The sequence below is a fragment of the Mesoplodon mirus genome (genome assembly GCF_964341445.2).
Source record: "Mesoplodon mirus genome assembly, chromosome: 8".
NCBI classification, from domain to species: domain Eukaryota; kingdom Metazoa; phylum Chordata; class Mammalia; order Artiodactyla; family Ziphiidae; genus Mesoplodon; species Mesoplodon mirus.
Window position 1 is genome coordinate 84,150,653 of NC_138984.1, and position 14,814 is coordinate 84,165,466.

Below are 14,814 nucleotides of genomic sequence, written 5' to 3' on the forward strand. Positions count from 1 at the left end.
TATCCACTATAAACAGTACCTCCTAAGTGAAAGAATTAAATCCTTTTATAAGGAATGTTAGCTCACTGATGAAATTTCTATTCAAGACACGAGATGCAGCAGCCAAACCTGCATGTTTCTTTCTACCTCCATCAAGCTTGAATTAAAAATGTCTTTGTAAGAAGGGTCCATATGGAATACAAAAGAAACCTTTCAAAGTCTTCTCAACATACAAACCCTGAAATCTATTTTATAAGTTACTCTGGAAACAAAGAGAATTTTTTCTCCTATTAGAGCTGAATATTCCCTCAGCCTTCCTTACTAGTGGTCATCATTATTATTACTCTCCATGAGTCTATCTTCATGGCCAGTGCCTTACCTGGTGCACAAATATGGCTGCAGCCCCCATTAAACTGATCGCAAGGATTGTGACACTGCTGTTGGTCCTTCACGACAGCACGAATACCCTTAGGCAGGAAGGGAAGAGTCGTGGTCATTGCAGTCTGACTTGACCCATCATATTTGTTTGCTCGGTAAATTTTTTTACTGAACCAGTCAGTCCAGTAAACATACTGGCCATAGACAGCCAAACCAAAAGGATTATTGGCTCTGCTGACAATGACCTCCCGCTCCAGGCCCTCTAGAGTGATGCGCTCAATCTTCTGCCTAAAACGAAGATGGAAAAAAAAAAAAAAAAAAAGCTGGAATCCAGAAAGAATAAGTTCCTCAACTGGTACCCAATGCCTGAGCCCAACCATGGCTTTACACAAGCCCTCGACTTTCTTTTCAAGTGCAGCATATGGCAGCAAGAAATGTTTCTTCTGGTAATAGGAGAACTTCATCTGCTTATCAAACAATGGCCTATATAAATCATTGATTTCCACATATTAATATAACCCACAAGTAATCCTACAAAGGGAACCAGACTGACATTTGAAAACGGGAGGGCATTATGAAATAATACATGTATTGCATGGAACTTGGTGTTTAGCACAAAATAGTCACTCAATAAAATGTGAATTACATGGAACTTCCCTGGTGGTCCAGTGGCTAAGGCTCCGCACTCCTAATGCAGGGGGCCCGGGTTCAATCCCTGGTCAAGGAACTAGATCCCACATGCTGCAACTAAAAGATTCTGCATGCTGCAACTAAAGATTCCCGCATGCTGCAACTAAGACCCGATGCAGCCAAATAAATAAATAAACATATTTTTAATGTGAATAACTTTTCCCTTCCCATTCCCTTAATGACTTTTTCCATTTGTCATTTACTTTGAGGTATTTACCTAGAATGATCCAAATGTAGACACAAAATATCACTGTTTTGTTTCAAGTGAGAAAATAAAGATGAAGTTGTTAGGTGCTCAGTGTCACAAGACCAAAATCATAAGAAAATAAGCAAGAAAAGTTAAGATTCCCACCATGTAGACACCAGCCATAATAAATAAAATCATCTCATCTCTTCAATCTTTAGGATGATTGGAATGTGAGTAATTTCAGGAGTACCTGGAGAGTTACATATAAAATTAGAGCTGACAGAGAAGTTTATAAGCAAAACACTATGAAATTGAGAAGCTGGCACAGAAGAAAGAACTTTTTTGAGAAGACAATGAAAAGACAAAGACTGAAGGAAAATGTTTTTACAAGATACTGAATGCTAAAGCCCAGAGAAAACTTACTATCAGTGTGCATTTAAAAGTCATTCATATTTTATGGTAGTTACATGGGGCCTGTAAATTATAAATTGAATGACGACATTTGTAATTATAGCTGAAATTAACTTGTCTAGTAATGCATCTTTAGATGCCTTCAGTTCACAATTATTCAATCTCATGATATAGATCAATTTTCACAGGTGTATTCACCAATATTTCATCACATTATGCATATCCCTCTTTTTTTGAAGAGGGAGGAAGAAATCTTCTCATCAACACCCGCAGGAATAACCAAAGACACATACAGATTAGCATCTGCCCAGTAGAGAAAGCCTTCTTCATAGTCCAGAGTGAGCCCATTGGGCCAGACCAGGTCACTGTTCACGATGGATTCCCGGAAGTTTCCTCCCAGTGTGGCTCTCTCAATTTGGGCATTAGTACTCCAGTCAGTCCAATACATGTACCTAGTGATCCAAAAGGAGTCATAATTCATCACAAAGAACCTCACTCTTTTTACTTAAGAAAGATGGCAGCATTCTTTAACTGTAAATTGACACCAATACGGCAAAATGAAACCCTACTCCATTCCCATCCATACAACTTGCCCAATGTGGATTTACTGAGTCAGAGCATTAATTCCCTAGTATGCTGCCAATTTTCCTAGCATCACTCGGAGTTCCTTCCCAGGTAGAGTCACTCATGCTCTTTCACCCTTGAATCTGTAGCTACAGTGTTACAAGCCCACAAAACACTGGCTCTCTATGAGCATAAAATAATTTCAGACCCCACTCCCTCCAGAAATAAGCAGACCATGGCATACCCTTGGCAAGGATCTAACACAATTGCTCTTGGCTTTGTAACTCGGGCTATCACAGTGTGCTTAGACCCATCCGTGGCAATGGACTTAATTGTCTGGTTGGTGTAGTCACTGTAATAAATTCTTCTATTGATCCAGTCAAAGGCAATGCCCTCAGGATTCCCTATGCCTGGACATACACCAACAAAAACACAAAAAGAAGTTAGAGTCTCAATATGCATTTTAGAACCCCTGGGTTATCCATGTGTGTTGACCCCATTGTGTCTCCTTCCAAGATAAGCTACACTTAGAGTGCACTTACCCGAAACAACAACGGTGGGAGAACTGCTCCTTGAATTCAGGTTGACATAGGAAACCTGGCCTTTTCCAGATTGTAAAATTTGTGTGAAGTAGATTCTGTTATCTATGCTGTCATAGTCTAGGGCCACAGCAATTCTTTCCACACTTATTGCTGTGAAAGGTTGACTATAGTCCTCAGGGTCAAAGTGTAAGCTCCTCAAGGAATCATCCAAGGCAAAGATGAGGAAATTTTCTGATGAAATGGCACAGCTCTTGCCATCACCTTGCAGGGTCCCAAAGGCACAGCCACATTTTGGGGTGTGCAATTTAGGCAGAGCAAAGCAGAAATGGGAGCATCCTCCATTATCTTCCAAGCAAGGGTTGTTGTCGACCTCTGCTGGTGACCGGGGCTGAACATTCTGATCAAAGATGGTCACATCTCTTAGCCAGTCGATATTGTCCCTTATAACTGTTGGTGGATCTGCTTTATATGGCTCCTTGCTAGCTTGGAAGATTTTTTTTAAATTCCTGTCTACCCATATGATAGAATTTCCAAATATAGTGATGGCATAAGGAGCTGGGTAACGACTGCCAAAACGAATTACTTCAGATTCCCCTCCATCAATGCTGACCCTTGCAATTAAATCTAAAGCATCATCAACCCAATAAACGTAGCCATTGCTAAGGTCCAATGCCAAGCCCCGTGGTGTGGCAACGATGTTTGATACAAGCACAGTTCGATTGGTACAGTCAAGAAAAGAACGTTCAATCTTTGGGTTTTGTCCATAGTCAGACCAGAAGAGGTATCTGTTCTTGGGGTCTACAACAATATCCCTGGGCATATCCACTGTGGTTTTAAGGAGAACACGGCGATGGGTGGTATTGATCCTTAGAACTTCTATCAGTGTTTCAGACCTAAAAGCATTGGTGAAATAAAGATTTCCTGCAGAAAAATGAAAGAGCATGCTGATGAATGGAAAAACAAGAAGGAAGAAGATACCGTTTGTAAGATTGAGGTTTGGGTCAGTATATGTTGTCTTTTCCAGGATGACAGATTAATATCTCAGTTTAGACTTAATAAATATTTACTCTTAGGAACTAAATAGATTGTTTCTTCACATTTAAAGAGAATGTAACTCTCTTCAACTTCTAAAGCAGATCAGAATTCATAGCAAATATCATAACCCACTTTCTACTGAAAGATGTATTTTCCAGAATGTCCTTCCTCTTCTACCTGAAATCTTCAAAAACTCATTATCATGACATACCTTCTACTCCAACATGATGAAAGGAGCAAAGAGTGAGAACCAGCAATATCTCAGGTTGTTACCTATGTCACCAAATGCTCTTTCTGTTTGGCATTAACATGAGATCTTTTCTTGTCTTTCTAACTAGTGTAGAGGTTTTCATCCCAAGGACCTTCTAAAGTCACCAAAACAAAAGGCCATTTGCCTTTGGGCATTAAAGAACAATGTAAACGCTAGAATAAAAAGCATGGCAGGAAGATAGTTTAAGGAATAGAGAGGGAGCCCACATTGATTCCATGTAGTCAGAAGTCTGTTGCACTGCTACTAAGGGTTGGCAAGCTTTTTCTGTAAGGGGCCAAACAGTAAATATTTTAGGCTTTGCAGAGTATACAGTATACTCTACTCTGCCACAGTAACATGAAAGTGATCATAGACAATACATAAATGAATGGGCATAGCTGTGTTCCAGCAAAACTTTACTTACAAAACAGGTGGTGGGCTGCATTTGGCTAACAGGCTATAGGCCGTTGACCCTTGTTTTATCTATATCCTCAGAAATAATGTGGTAAATTTGTAATCAAGAATGGAATTTAAGAACCAAATTAAAGCCTTACCTAACCATATTACCATGTTTACTATTGGCAATTAACTATTATAGTATCTAGATTTTCATAATATATTTTAATATTTCTAAGTGATATCTACTTGCCAAGCTTGATAACACACAATGATACCTATTTTGATATAATGGGATTATATTCTAGAAGTATAATACATTTGTTTGTCAGTGTATCATTAAAAATCAGTGGTAATCCAAAATTAAGTACATGAATCAGTATAGCTAAGTTAATGTAATACTGGGTCAGGCATTTCAATTTAACTACAATAAAGTACCTAATAATCAAAACGGTTTTCATACATTAACATGAGGAAGCAATTAAGAATTCGGCAAGTAAAATTGCTAACCTTTAAAGTAAATGTCATATTTCATGGTTTACGTTATATTTTGATATCCCTTTCTCTTTGAAAATTTAGACATTTCTGATTTAGAAATTAGATGTTCATCTAAGTGTGAAATAAACCTACATAATTAAATATTTCTATCCATTTTGCCTACAGTTTGATCCTGTTAATAATAGAAGCAAATGATATAATCTCTAATGAATCTGCCAACTGAAACACCTTATCATTAACAGACACAAGTCTGTTACCTTTATTCTAAAAACACAATTCAATCTATTTTAAGTAATCTCAATAAACATTCAGAAAAACAGATCTGTCGCACTTATGTTAAACTTTATAGCATAACTAAGATGATAAATAAGAAATAAGAAATGCAAACATGAAAAGCCTTTTCAATAAAATCACTATATAGCTTACCCACCTGCTACCCAATCCACTGCAATACCCCGGACTCCATTTTCTCCTATCCCATCTGTAATGATGTTTGTAAAACTAGACCCATCTGGTCTGATTCTACGGATTGCATTATTAGATGGCACAGAGTTGCTAAAATCACACCAATAAATAAAGCCAGAAGATACGTCCACATCCACGTGCAGTGCATTTCGTCCTAGAACGTTTAAGAAAAGATCATTAAACAATACTCTAGCTTGAACTAGAACTTTTAAAAATGTCTGCCCTTCCTCTCAAACTCTCATTCCCAACCCCCCTGCTCCAACCATGCCCCCATTATGAAATATAACTATTTATTTCCCAGTTGCAATGAGCACACTTACCCCCAGATCTTAGTTTCTAAAAACCACTTCCCACAGTAAAGAGCACTGGCTCCTGGGAGAAATGGCTAATTATAGGTTTGGGAAGGGAAGGTACAAGGTGAGCCTGGAACATATTTATTAGACCAGGAAACAAGGAAGCACTCAAACACTAATGGGATCATGTCGAAAAAATACAGGCAGCCACTTTGAGAGGCTCTCCCCGGCCAAAATGGATTGCCTGGAGCATCAAAAGAATAATTACGCTAAATGATTCTACACTGAATTAAAAAAATAAAAACTTGAGTGCATGTGACAGTAAAAAGGAGAGCTCTCCTTTATAGAAGAATGAATGTAGGGACTTCCCTGGTGGTGCAGTGGATAAGAATACACCTGCCAATGCTGGAGACACAGGTTCGATCCCTGGTCCGGGAAGATCCCACAAGCCGCAGAGCAACTAAGCCTGTGCGCCACGACTACTGAGCCTGCGCTCTAGAGCCCATGAACCACAACTACTGAGCCCGCATGCCACAACTACTGAGCCCGCATGCCACAACTACTGAAGCCTGAGCACCTAGAGCCCGTGCTCCACAGCAAGAGAAGTCACCGCGATGAGAAGCCCACACACCGCTACAAAGAGTAGCCCCTGCTCGCCGCAACTAGAGAAAGCCCACGCACAGCAGCAAAGACCCAACGCAGACAAAAATTAATTAATTATTTTTTTAAAAGAATGAATGTAGAAGGAATGATAGAACAAGAAAAATCACCATTTTGCAATGCCCAATTAAATAATCATTTCAGACAAGGATCATCAATGGCTCAAACCAATGAATTAAAGGTGCTTAGGGAAAAACATATTCATGGGTACCAAAGTGTGACCCCAAAGATTTCATACACATTACAAAGGGGGAAAAAAAAGCAGAGACTTCACAGTGACCACCTTAACCAAGTGATCAAGCTTAAGCATTACTAAGAGGGGACAAGCTGACATTATGTCCTTTTTAATGAGATTCTGTATCAGGGACACAGCTTCATCTATGAAGGATTCTTCTCAAGTGTGTTCAACCCCAATCTAATCAAGCAATTAGACCTAACTTTCATTTCATGGGAAATCAGGGTATAAATTGAATGACAAGTTAAATGACGCTATGAGGAGGTAATCAGACATCCTCAATGTGAGATGCTAAAAAGACAATAGGTTTGTCTCTTCAAAAAATCACTGTCATAACAAAATACTGGGGTAACTACTACAGATCAAAAGACACAAAACAGACATTCCAAATACGATGCATGAATCTTGATTAGATCTTGGCTGGAACAAATCCACAGCTATAAAAATATTATGAGGCCAACAGGAAAAAATATGAATTAGATGATAATGCCCTTCAAGCTGCATGCTAAATAGACAGGGGTAAAGTGTCATGATATCTGCAATATATTTTTGAAAGGTTCATTCAAAATGTATGTATATGTATGTATACACACATAAACACACAGAGAGATTGAAGGCTCAAATGTGGTGAAATGTTAAGAATGGTTGAATCTAGCGGGTATAAGGATGTTCTCTATACCTTTTTTTCAACTTTTCTGCATTTGATATTTTTCAAAATGAAAAGTTGATTGAAAAACTTAGTGACTTTATTTACAAGATGGTAACTTAGATCCATGACTTTTTAGATATAAGAAAACAGAGATGAGTCATGAGGACATGTGAATATGGTTATCAAGCAAGATAAACAAGCTTCCTTATGTGCCGAATCCAGACATGGAGAAATGCTTTATGGTACCAAGGACTTCAACATGGCATCAGATGGAGTCAAATGTGACTTATACTGGAGCTGGCATACCTTGGCCTGCCACTGGCACCATGGCTTCTGAATGATCTGACAATTCCAAGCTAAAGCCCCTGATTGCCCACAGCGTGGAAACAACAATGAAAGAGTGATATGGGGAGCAGGTCCGATTATCAGGACTGAGTTTAAATCCGGTGGCACAGGCACATGAGAACAGTCTTCCTGGTACAGGCAAGCAAATCTGCTGACAGGCATTCACGTTGTTGCTACAGCCATTTGAGGATTCGGAGCCTAAATGAAATCAAAATTAGTTTGTAACTTTTCACCCCACCTACTCGCCACTCCATGTCAAATTTTTCAACCGAGTCACCAAATAAGTCATTATAAAAGTAAGTAACAAAATATGGAATCTGAGTTAACCTAAAAACAATATTGGAGAGCCTACTGCTTATAGAACTAACATGTACAGAGGTTTAAAACAGGACCACAACTATATAATAGTTATATAGTTTATATATTATATAATAAAAGAGAATGGAGCACCAATTGTTCTTCTTCCACAAATCATTCAAGAATTAGAGGAATTAGGGAGGTCAGTCAACAAATTCTAATTTTTTTTTTTTGCCCTCTTGACCTATGTACTGGAATTTTAAATTATATCAGTTTTAAGTACATGATCAACACTGTGATGAGCATTTGATTTAAAGTATATTAAATAATAATATTTAAGGGTTTTTTGAACATGCAATAAAATAATACCGAGTAACAAACCTAGGTTATAGGACAGCAAACAAATCTTTGGCTAGGGACTAAAAGCTATAAAATATTTCAAAATTATAAAAAATAATCTCCAGATCATAATGTTAATATAAAGGGGCAAATCAGAAGTTAGATTATCTCTGGGAAATAAATCTATTGAAAAAGGCAACATCTAAGAGTATTCCTTTTAAGATTAAAAAAATTCTATTGTGTTAATCACTTTCCCAGCAGATATCCAACAAATATTTACTGAGCACCTCCAATGCTCCAGCAACTATTCTAGTTACTGGGGAGAGAGTAAGAAACAAGACACAAAATACCTGTCCTTATGGAGGTTACCTTCTAATGAAGAACCCAGATGATAAACACATACGTAATATGTCAGGGAGTATGATAAAATAAAAGCAAAGTAAGGAGTTTAAAGTGCCGTGGAAAGAATGGGAGTAAGTTTACTCTGGCCTTTCAGATGCCAGCTTAGTCTCTGACACTTAGCCATGCTTAAGACATGGTTATAATTTTTTAAATATCTTGGGGTAATTTCAGTTTGCATGCATGTGTATGCACACAGTTTTGTGCATATGTGGGTTTGTGTGTGGGCATGTCAGTGTGCAGACACCCAGGAATAAATATATATACACCCATGAATATGTATGTTTCAGTGACAAATACTCACCACGTCTTTGATAAATTCGAAGTCCCCTGAGATTTGGGACATTATCTCTCAAGACTATTTTGTTGGCCCCAGTAGCCTTGTCAACTCTTTCAATGACCTCATATTCTTCATCGGTATAATAAAGGAAGGGGCCATAGACAGCAAGTCCCCAGGGGTAGGAAAGATGGTTTACCAGGATCATTCGATTTGTACCATCCACGTTTCCTCTTTCAATCTGAAAGATCAAAATTTTCATTATTGACTGTCTCATGGTGCAATGAGGAAAATGTTTAAAACCAATATTCTCTTAATAATGTTTCACATGTATATAGCACTCTATTCTTTCCAGGGATTTCTGACTATATTTCTGACTATATTTGATAGTCACATCTACATCGAGCAGTAGGTGAGACAAACGTCATTGTGCCCATTTCACTGACAATGAAGCTGAAGTCCAAATAAGCCAATCAACTTTCTCAGATGGCATGGTGAAGAATAGGGGACTAATCCCTGCATGTGATATTCTGGTCAAGGATAATACACATTTAATGTCTAACTGGCCCTGCGTTTAACATCTTCACCAACTATTTCTGCAATGGAGATAGGAAACGTGCTTGACACACTCACAGAAGACAGCAAGATAGTGCTGTTAATCAGCACAGTAACAAGCCTGAGTCAAAATGACTCTGATGAACTAGAAAAGAACTCAAGAACGAAGTTTCTAACAGGAAGTGACAAGCACTATGCTCTGGAAGAAAAACAAAATGTAGACATAGCTGGTTTGATTTCATTCCAGAAACTTGTCCCAAGTGCCTCCTCTGTGCCAGGATCTGAGCTGAGTGTTGGTAAGAGAGAAATGGGGTGTGGCTCCTGCCTTCCTGGACAAGGGAACCCAGCAGTTACGAGAGCAGGTTATGCCCTAGAAACAGAGGTTCCAGAAGGGTAGAGAACAGGGGAGATAATCTCTGAGGGGAGCTGCTGAGGGAGTGACCAGGACCAGATGAGCTGACCACGCTTGGCTGAAGTATCTGGAGCTACTTATCTGGACCAGGGTTCCAGGGTTCCTTGTGGTGTTATGAAGACCACATGCCTCCATCACTAAAACAGGTTCATTAGTGAGGGCCGTGCTCTCATCAAGGCTAGAGAGGAGTGGCCCAGGATAGTGGAAGTGGCAGAAAAAGGCTGGACCTGAGAGAAGAAGCACGGGGACAAGCTGCCAGGATTTTGTGATGATTAAATAAGGATGTGGTTATTAGAGTGAAGGAGGAACATGTGGGTTCCAGCCTAGGAGAAAGGATGCAGAGTCATACCACCAATCAGCTCACAGATTCCAGAGAGCGGAGCAGATGCGGAAACAGGAAGGGGAGGGGCCTGGGGAGTCTGGTCTGGGACGCGCTAATTTGTAAGCAGAAATCACACCATGTGGCACGAGCTTCTGCAAAGTGCTTTCACACACATCACCTACTTCTTTTTCACCATTATAAGCACATATCAGGAGTGAAATGAGTACTCAGCGAGCTGTCATGAACTGAAAACCAAACCTACCGCACAATTTTATGGAGAGCATCCATGTCAAAGACAGACATGAAATCACTCCTGTTCTTTAAAGCAAGGAAGAGACTAGCACACACTCAACATCCAAAGCAATATTTTAGTTGAGCAATAATTATTACTGAGCACCTTCTATGTGCCCAGTCCCAGCTCAGCTGCATAAGCACGGTAGTGAAGATCAAATGTTATTTCTGTGAATGAACGGAATTTATAGTTCCTGCTTCTTATGGCAGAATGTAATGAACTCCACCTTGGAGTTTAAAATTACCAGGAAAGGGAGTTTTCACACATCCATCTACCATGTTAGGACATTAGAGCGTCATATGTAGCTGTGAGGGGACATTGAGCTCAGAAGCTTGCTATTTTTTTTTCTTAGTCTCTGCAATCGGAGAGCCTTTGAGAACTTGCGAAGAAAAGCACTGAAATCACTGAAACATGAAAGAAAGGGCTCTTAAAGGACAAATACAAAATGAGAAATGGAATTATTTTATCTTGAAGAAAAAGAAAGAATGAGAGAAAAAATAAACATTCTGTAAGGAACCATGCACACACTATAAAGAACTGGACTTCAGGGAAAGAAGTTATTGAGAGAAAGGGCAATAAAACACTGGTACAGGGCTTCCCTGGTGGCGCAGTGGTTGAGAGTCCGCCTGCCGATGCAGGGGACACGGGTTCGTGCCCCGGTCCGGGAAGATCCCACATGCCGCGGAGTGGCTGAGCCGATGAGCCACGGCCACTGAGCCTGTGCATCCAGAGCCTGTGCTCCGCAACGGGAGAGGCCACAACAGTGAGAGGCCCACGTACCGCAAAAAGCAAATAAATAAATAAATAAATAACACTGGTACAAATGGCCAAGTGAGATTTCTTGAGAACCACTGCCAGACAACTCAGAACAATCAATGTCAGCTGTGCAAGCTCGGCAACAAAGAACAACAGACTAGAAAGTGTGCTCATACCACTCCCGTGCTGCTGACTGCCCAGTAGAGTTTCTGCTCCTCAATATCGAGGGTGATAAATGCCACATTATCAAGGCTCCCAGTAAAGAGAGTTTTTCGAGATGTGCCATCCATGTTAGCACTGGCAATCTTGGGGGGAATGCCACTGTCGGTTCCTCGGTCTGACCAGTACAGTTTCCTATAACCATGAAAAACAAAGGCGTTTAGTGAAACAGGTGCTTTCACTACATATTTAAATGAAAAACATGTCTTTCTTGTCCTCAAGATGCACACCATTCAATGCAGGAAGTCTGAAACATTAATATCTTGTTACATCCAAGGTGGAAGAGTCCTTAATCAGTGTTCTCTAATGTCTGTATACTTCTTCGTTATTACTGGGGAAGAGGCCATTTAAAATGGTATCTGATACAGGATACCGTTTTCCATTGGTGGGCAATCCCTTAGCTTGGTCACACAGGAAGTTCACAGACTAAGAAGAGCCTGTATCAACAGTCGATCCTTTTCAAAGACTCAGTATGCCCAGCACACTAGGAAGGACAAAACTAATGTAAATGTGGTCAGGTACCTCCCTGATCACCTCTCAGCCCTCTTATTTAATTCTTTTCCAAATCATTAACCACAAGACCAGCTACTTTATTTTCTGATTTTCGTGATGGAAATGCCATGTGTACACATGAACCCTAATCAGCACACAGAATTACCAAATCCGTGATCCATGAAACTTCATTAAAATATATGAGGGTTGCTTTCCATTTACTGTGAGGACATAACTTCTAGACTTGAATCCAAGTTTTCATTCCTTTCTATCTCACCTCCTGCTATAGCCTCAACAGACAACCCTCTCACACTCTTTTCCTATAAGTCCTCGAAACACTTAATTCCCATCATCTTTATATGCAGACCTCTTTTACCACCAATCCAAGATACCCATCCCATGAACCTCCTCTTCAGTTCTAAACTTCTCTACCTCTAAGTTCTCAAACTCTAAAATTCCCTGCTTCAACCAAACTCTTCCATCTCTTCCTTGCTCCTATTTTATTTCTTCCATTGAACCTGTTCTTTGCGCTTAAAACTTGTCTGAGCTCTCAATCTTTCAGGCCCTCTATGCCTGGACCTCATACCATTTTAACCATTTTAACAATATTCTGATTTATTCTCATGATTTCCCATTGTGCCTACATTGCTAACTACTAACCCTGAGTTCCTGTCATTATTTTCTTTCTCCTTTCCCATTCCAGGCTGCCAAAAGTTTTCTGGACAAAGTCACAAAACTCTTGTGAATTCTGAGTTCACTAAAAATTTAAGCTACCTAAACTTAGCTAAGAACTCTCATCCCTGACTGAACATTTTCTTCCTTCCCCTGACCCTTTCCACTCCACTGTTGATCAATCTTTCTAAAATACAGATTAGGTTCTATCATTCCCTTCCTCCAAATTCCCTTCTGGCTCCTTATTTCTCAAAAAAAAAATACAGTGCAACTCCTTAGCATGACATTAAAGTCCTTCTCTAGACTTCCCTGGTGGTCCAGTGGCTAAGACTCTGCACTCCCAATGCAGGGGGCCCAGGTTCGACCCCTGGTCAGGGAACTAGATCCCACTTGCCACAACTAAGAGTTCGCATGCCACAGCTAAAAGATCCCTCATACCACAACTAAAGATCCCACACGAGGCAAGAAGACCCCATGTGCTGCAACTAAGACCCGGTGCAGCCAAATAAATAAATAAATATTAAAAAAATAAATAAAGTCCCTCCCTGATTTGCCCCCAAATGACTTTAGCTGCTGTATCTCCCATCTAGTCAATTGCCCCCTACTCGAAGTCTCTGGTTCCAGCCCTCCACACAATCATGTTAAATACCACCATGCCTCTGGGCCTTCACTGTTCTTTGGCCTCAAGTACCACTTCTCAGCTGCAACCCATTCTGCACCTACTGGAAGCCTTCTCATCCTTCAAGGTCTATTTCAAGTGTTTATCCACTCCCTTAAAGCTTTCCACATTCATTCAAAGTCAAAATGCATTATTGTTCATTCTTTTTTTTTTTTTTTTTTTTTGTGCTGGCCTCTCACTGTTGTGGCCTCTCCCGTTGCGAAGCACAGGCTCCGGACACGCAGGCTCAGCGGCCATGGCTCACGGGCCCAGCTGCTCCACGGCATGTGGGATCTTCCCAGACCGGGGCACGAACCCGTGTCCCCTGCATCGGCAGGCGGACTCTCAACCACTGCGCCACCAGGGAAGCCCTATTGTTCATTCTTATAATTCTATTTTAAAATGCCTGAAATTCTTGTTTGTTTGGAATTAATTTAAGTTCAATGTTATTAATTTGAAAAACAGAACACAATACACATTAAATATAACTTAGAGTTATTTCTTTCTTACTGAGATCTATATTTTTCAAATGTTGGCATATGAAATCAGAAAAGGCCCTACGTTTGAAATCTTCCATTTTATTAGACCATAATATTAACAAGGGTGGTGCTGTATAGAAGACATACACTACTTATGAATGAACGCTCACCCATTAACAGGATCAATAGTTATGCCAACCGGAAAACCAACTCCAAGATTCGTCCCATCATTGGTAATCAGTGTTTTTCCGTATCTGACATCTCCTCGGAGTGTCAAAACCTATATAAGGGCAAAATAAAGAAAGCTATGATGAAGGAGAACTTAAACACACAACGAATTCAAAGCATGATTGTGGTGAATGGGAGGGTTTGCATGATATTCAGATAATCTCTAATTGCATTTCAGGGCTATGAGAAAATCGGCTCAATAGAAAATGGGAGTAAGAAAACAAAATCACCTCTCAAATTTCTATTTTCAATTCACCTAAAGTTCCAGGAGAGGATATTTATACGGACAAAAGAAAGATTCAAATGAGTGAACATACAGAATCATTGCCTGAGCGAAACTACAGAAAAAAGATGAGAAAACTCTGGAAGACCAATGGGAACCCCACAGGTCTCCTGTACCCCAGTGACTGGGCCATAGCACGCAGTGGCCCATCACTGAAAACACAGTTGATCAAACAGTCCAAATTTACACAGAGTTAAAGTGAACTCTGTGCCAAGTTAACAGCCTGAGTGCAAATCCTGACCCGGCCAGATCTGACTATATGACCTGAGGCAAGTAAGTTCACCTCTCTGAACTTTACCAGTAAATGGGGATGACAAATTCCCTTCTGCATAGAGGTTCCAGGAACATAAGACAATGCATGTAAAGTGCTTCGCACAGCACCCAGCACAACTGTATTCAATTTTTTTTTATTGATCCATTTATTGGGACCTCACTATGTAGCAGGCCTTATACTAAGCATTATCGGATTTAATCCTCACAGTAATTTTGTGAGATAGATGGCATTATTATGCTCATATAATGTGATGAAAAAGAGGCCTAGAGAGGATTTGTGGTTT

At 40.0% G+C, this 14,814-nt stretch overlaps 1 protein-coding gene across 1 annotated transcript in view; it reads right to left on the reverse strand.

Annotated features, from left to right (window-relative positions):
- Positions 1 to 14,814, reverse strand: part of LRP2 (LDL receptor related protein 2) — a gene marked incomplete at its 5' end in the record, with an annotated part of 199,062 nt that overhangs the window by 65,182 nt on the left and 119,066 nt on the right. Inside the window, 9 exons of the mRNA XM_082630147.1 lie at positions 359 to 645; positions 1,939 to 2,097; positions 2,454 to 2,619; positions 2,752 to 3,672; positions 5,361 to 5,549; positions 7,539 to 7,775; positions 8,917 to 9,130; positions 11,403 to 11,580; positions 13,917 to 14,026. Of these exons, the coding sequence (XP_082486273.1) occupies positions 359 to 645; positions 1,939 to 2,097; positions 2,454 to 2,619; positions 2,752 to 3,672; positions 5,361 to 5,549; positions 7,539 to 7,775; positions 8,917 to 9,130; positions 11,403 to 11,580; positions 13,917 to 14,026 (2,461 nt within the window). The remainder of the gene's footprint in view (positions 1 to 358; positions 646 to 1,938; positions 2,098 to 2,453; positions 2,620 to 2,751; positions 3,673 to 5,360; positions 5,550 to 7,538; positions 7,776 to 8,916; positions 9,131 to 11,402; positions 11,581 to 13,916; positions 14,027 to 14,814) is intronic.